This window comes from Phaenicophaeus curvirostris, chromosome Z (assembly GCF_032191515.1).
Source record: "Phaenicophaeus curvirostris isolate KB17595 chromosome Z, BPBGC_Pcur_1.0, whole genome shotgun sequence".
Lineage (NCBI taxonomy): Eukaryota > Metazoa > Chordata > Aves > Cuculiformes > Cuculidae > Phaenicophaeus > Phaenicophaeus curvirostris.
Genome location: NC_091431.1, coordinates 26,596,599 through 26,602,598, shown reverse-complemented (window position 1 = coordinate 26,602,598; position 6,000 = coordinate 26,596,599). Strand labels below are relative to the sequence as shown.

At 35.8% G+C, this 6,000-nt stretch overlaps 1 protein-coding gene across 1 annotated transcript in view; it reads right to left on the bottom strand.

Annotated features, from left to right (window-relative positions):
• Window positions 1-1,039: 1,039 nt before the first annotated feature.
• ERCC6L2 (ERCC excision repair 6 like 2) overlaps window positions 1,040-6,000 on the bottom strand; it is a 57,439-nt gene continuing 52,478 nt past the window's right edge. The window contains exons 18-19 of the mRNA XM_069881155.1: window positions 3,564-3,751; window positions 1,040-2,167 (exon numbers count right to left, since the gene is read on the bottom strand). Of these exons, the coding sequence (XP_069737256.1) occupies window positions 1,195-2,167; window positions 3,564-3,751 (1,161 nt within the window). The 3' untranslated portion in view covers window positions 1,040-1,194. The remainder of the gene's footprint in view (window positions 2,168-3,563; window positions 3,752-6,000) is intronic.

Sequence of the window (6,000 nt, the reverse complement as noted above, 5' to 3'; positions counted from 1 at the left end):
GTTATATTCACTGTCAATAAAAGAATGTTCATAGTTAAATTCCTAAAAAACTTACCTCACTACTTCTAAGAGTACCAGTGCCTGAGTTTAAAAAAAAATTTGGCCATACAAATGCCCACAATATTGCTCATACTAAAATATCATATTTCAAATAACTAAGTTAAAAATAGCAATCTGTACATGCAACTGCATATTTTCTAAGTGCATATGTAATACAACAATGTGGTTTTAAAGTTTTTCAGAATACAATTAGAAAATAAAACTTGTTTTATTTATTAAGCCAAGCAAGAAAAGTTTTCCCAGTATATAACACACTTGTCTTTTCCCTGTCAGAGTCTCAAATGTATGAAATAAATGGAGACAACAGTAAGTCTGAATTACTGAATGGCTATAGATTCTTCCTGAAACTCACTGGGAAAGAGTGTGTGTGTGTGTATATATAGTGTATATGTTTTAAAAGACTATTCCTATTCTTCTTTCCTTCTACAAAAAAATAACACTGAAGTTTTATCCAAACCACATCTCAAAGACATGACATTAAAGTCATGATTAAAGTGTTATGAAAGATGAAATTGGACACCTAACAATGCACAGTAGATCCTGCATGGAAAAAAGTGAACAAACAAATTGATGATTTTTTTCACATTAACCAAGCTGAAAAATTCACTGCAATAGGATCCTATAGATAATTAGAAGCTCTACAACTTCAAAGAAAGACTGAACAAAATCACAGAAGATAAAAAAAATCCAGAGGTTATTGATCAAAAAGACTGTCTCATGACGTTCCTGTGTCCCACTAGCTCAGAAAATATGTGGAGTATCATTGTCAAATCCTTTTAATATCATTTGATTCTGCTGCGATGGAGTGTGTCCAAATATCAGTAAAGTGGAAAAATCACCTAGCACTGCTACTGAGTCCAGAAACACTGTCAGGACACAAAAAAGCAAATTGTTCTCAGAACACTTTAAAAAGTTTAATTTACAATTAATATATCACAGTTTAAAATAATACATAGTACATATGTACTATATACGCACATGCATACTATATATTACATACGTAAATACATATATAGTGACATCTGTAAAATGTGATTATAAACATGAATTAATCACTTTGCCTTTAATTTCATGGAGGCAACATGTTTCGCTGTTAAAATTCTGCATATTTTAAATAATTAATTCTAGCGCAAATCACTTGGTAAACTCCCATTTCAGTACATTACAAGATGTAGCAGTGGATGGTTCATCTGAATCATCTGGACTATATTTTTTCCATAGAAAATTCTTGTTTTCTTTCCAAAGAGAACTTTCACACACTTCTTTCTCCTCTGTCAGTGGTGGATGAGTTGCTCTTTCACATAGCTTCTCTATGACCGCTACATCAGTGAGCTTTCTGAGGCTCTCCTCATTCTGCTCATTCAGCATGTCCCAGAAGTCTTTTGGTCTCTCCTTTGATTTTTCTACCTGCCCTGAAGGAAACTTCCTTCGAGACTCTGTAGGCCCATTTCCATCATTTTTGAAGAGGTCATTGAGAATAGAGGTATCTCCAAGTAAGTCCTCAAAAGACTTTTTCTTACAAGTCTGAGCTTTTCTTTCCCTGTTTTCTGACGGAGACAGGGATCTTTTTCTTGGCAGTTTAGTTTCCCTGGAGTCCTGAAGTCCTTCACAACTTTTTACAGACAGCGCCTCACTTATTTCTGATTTACTGCTTAATGAGTCAGACGCCATAAAACCTTTGAATGCATGACTGTTTCTCTTTTTGATATGTTGAGTAGCAACAGTGGGTGATAGTTTATATTTTGCATCTACACACATATCTTGCGTGTAGTAGTCATCTTGAAGTTGCTCTACTTCTCCTTTACGGCTCTGCATTTCTGTAGCTTCATTCAGAAGTATTCCTTTAGCTAATGAAGACCTAGACTCAGACCTTCTAATGGACTTTCTTTTTCTGGAACACGTTGTGCCCAATTTGCTTTCTTCACAATTGTGTGAAACTTGTGCTGGTATTTCAACTGAAAAGAAAGAATCCAACTCTGGATGCTTGGAAACATAGAATTCCTTCAACATCTTCTGCCTTGTTTCTGATGTAGCTTTTACAACATATTCTGCTAGTTTTTCCACTGATCCCATATTGAAGTAAGATGCCATTTCCTCAAAGTGTCTCCTGTAATTATAAAGAAAGAAAAATGCATTGACACTTTTATTAGCAAAGAGAAGAATTATGACCTTACAGGAACTGAAGTGACTTCTGAATCCAGAAAGTCAAGTGTGATTTCTTCAGCTTATGACCCAAAGAGTTACAGACTTGCAGTGTATGTAAAATTTCATTCCAAAGGGCCAGATTTCAAAATTGTGCACATGCCGAGATTGTTTTTTTGCAAAAGAAGAGGGTTTTTTTGGAAAAGAAAGCCTCACAACCATGAAGTAGTTGATCATTTTAAAAGACTTGCTAAACAAGAACTGGATAAACATTCACAGAAGACAGGAACTGTCTTACCTAGCAAGCTATGGAATATTTGTTTCTACTAAGAGGCTAAGCTCTAACCAAAGGAGAACATCCTAACCAAGTTACCCAAGTTTGGGATCAGGCAACCTAACTGTAGGCTGACGAGGTGTGTTTATGCTGCCTTGTCAGAGAACACATATGAAACATGTCTTTCCTGTACTTGGTCTCCAGTAAGCCGTGAGATTTAACTCTGTTTTCCCTCAAAGACTGCTTGACTGGCTGGTTCCAGCTACGCCCTTTGTGTGTGGCGACTGTAGACAGCTTCCCACTCAGCTTCACAATCACAACACACCAAACTGAGGCACATTACCATCCTCAGTCACTGTGCAGTGGATCCAGATGTACTACAACATACCACTGCAACCAACCTGCTTAACGTTTAAGCATGAATGTGCTTAAGCTTTTGCTAGATACAGTTTTAGGACCTTAGAATAATGCCCCTAATTACTTCATCACCTGTGAAATTTTTTACCTTGACAAATTATTGATAACTATGATTACAATATTAATAGTAACAATAGTTTTGGGGAAAAGGGAAAATGAGGAGCCACGAAAATTACTACACTTCCAAACATGAGGGTGGAAGCAACATGTTTGGAAGTAGTATTAAAAAATACTGAGCTCCGAGTTAAAAAAATAAACACAAAGTCCAATGTACTGGAGTCTTTCAATGAAAGTGATGAGAGCTGGGAAAAAACAGTAGGCAGCTGGAAGCTCACAATGTAAAATTTCTTGCTTCTATACAGTTTAAACATTGGTTTGTAGTACTGTGTCATGCGCATACCACAAATACTGGTGCTGATGACATCTGCACCGCTATGTAACATATGACGCATTGAATCAACGTGTTAAAATGAACTGTAGGTTCAATTAGTTCTATTAATCAATTATGGTACTCTTTGTATAGTGTGAGTGGAAGTTTTCCCATTAGTTCTGCTCTTGCCACAGGAAATCATCAATTGGCTGTGGCTGAAAAAAAGACAAAATCAACTGCCCAGAAGGAAGATAGCTTCAAGCACAGAATTTTATATTCATCTCACCAAAACAGTCTTACCTGCGGATTCCTTTGGGTGTCTTTCCAACCAAGATGGTAGTTGAACCTACTCTGTGTACTTTTTTGGTTTTCTGGGTCACAGGATGCATAACATACAGGCGATTTTGCACACTGTTTGCCAACATTTCTTGCTCTCCCTTAATAACGTCCCCCTCTGCTGTGCCGTTTTGTGGGTTTTCATCATTTTTCTAGTAAAACGAGACATAGAAATCATCAGAAAAGCTACGTCTGGAACATTGCAGTGAACTCTACTATGCCTACTCTTAGCACTCAATGGTTTAAGTGCCAAGAAAGGGATTCCATGTGTCCATAGAAAAATGCGTCCATGTTCATTAAAGGTCAAATCTGAAGTTTGTTACTGTGAGTTATACATAGATGAGACTTTAAAAAGTAAGCTTTATACACATACAGATGAAAATATTCCCTGTACCTTTCTACTAGTGTTATCCTAAAGTGAAAACTTCAGTTAGTACTCCAGGACTCTCAACATTCCACACTATTTTGCTTCCTTTTGAATTTGACTTAACGGATTACTCTCATTAATTTCTCCCTCTCGTGGCCAATTTGTTTCCAATTCTCTTTTAATGTTTGCTGTGTAATTCACTGATTGAAATCTATTTCATGATAAACATTTCCTTTCAACAGCTTTCCATTTTGAGTTCTTCAAGCATTTTCCCTACCAATCCCATTGTTCGCTCCTTCATGGAATCCCATGTTGGTTTTACAGCACTGATGTTGTTTACCTGAATTATCAAGTATGCATAAGGCTATCTTGCAAAGCAAGACTGAAAGTAACACAATTCGATTCAGCTAGGAAACCTCTGACCCTTGTTCTTACACTATTGATACTAACACATTTAACAACCTGTTTATACTATTGAATGTCAGAACCTCTATGAACTAATACATATTATAATTGAAAGAATGGAATAATAAAGGACACAAAACCCCTTCAATGCAAGAAATGTTCTGTTCATTTGGAAGTGCACATTAACCTACAGGACTATATATTAAGCACAAATGTTGCTGAAACTTCTTGAAAGAACATTTTAATGAGAACAAGATTAAACTACAGCACTTTCAAGTCTTTAATGGAAAAGATGGCAGAGAAAGTTCATAAGCGTATCTCAGGACTAGAAAGAGTGATTCAAAATAAAGAAAGATTATTCAGAAGAATGTTGTCCTCCCTGGAAAAACATGCACCTATTTTGCCAAACTTCAAGTCTGGCTTTGCTCTATGACTCAGACACATATCTACTGAAGAAAAATATTAACTAATTTAACACAGTGAGAAGAAAAACCAGCAAAAACCTCAGACTGCACAAAGAGTGACAAATTCTCTCTCCTGGAATTAGTATTCCATCCAATGCCTAAATAACTAATAGAATGTTTTTTCTCTCACTTAAAAATGTCAATATGCTTAAAAGTTTCAAACACATGATTATGTATTGCAAAATAATCCCTTCGGTATCAAAACTGAAAAATTTCTATTGAGTTACTGAATGTAAAATTTTTACGGTTTTATTCAACTTTGTGCACTTCTATGATGTCACAAAAATCTTCACACCAAGTTCAAAAGAAATAAATAACGTGTTCTCAAGGGCATACATACAAGAGAAAAGGCCACAGATGCAGGTTGTTTAGTAGAAGGCAATGTTTTTGGATTAAAAAAGTTATGTGAGAAAAGGTTACATCACAAAAAATATGCCAATAAATGCAAAGAAAGTAAACAAAAGCACAGTAAAAAGAAATTGTGACGTGCCTGTTGCAAATGAGGGAAAATAAGATGTAGAAGTGTGCCCATTCCCTCTTACTTTACAGTTGATTTATCATACTATCCCTCGTTTATTTACTGCACTTATTCTGTATGGGTTTTCCACATATATAATCCAGAAAGAAGGACTATTACATAACTGTGCAGAAAATAGCTTGGAAAGTATTTGGAAAACCTAGGATATCACACAGCAAGTTTTGGGCACCAATGAGTTTCCATTTAACTTAAATATTACATACAAGTTCTAGTCAGCAAAAATAGTAGCACCTGCACATTTAGCGTCCCATGCCAGTTCACATTTAAGGATAGCACTCTTTAAGAAGAGTGAAGACATGCAGCTAAGCATTAAGCAAGAATTTAAGTGCCACAATGTAGCAGTAATTTCTCAGAGATTCAATCTTGAATCTGCAACAATTCTTGGTCTGTTAGCTGCGCGTGATAATCTGTCTCCTGCATAACAGTTAAAGCCGTTTTAAAAGTAGCATACACCTATCAAAACAAATTTGTATCTATCTTTGACAGAACAAAATTTCAGTATCTGTTCTTCCTACAACAGGGATAAAGAAGTGGCTCTACACTCTGGAGCAATGAATGCTAATCCACCTATAAGCAAGTATAACAAGACTAAGATGACTGGCCACCTTAAGTCTGTGAATTTCCATT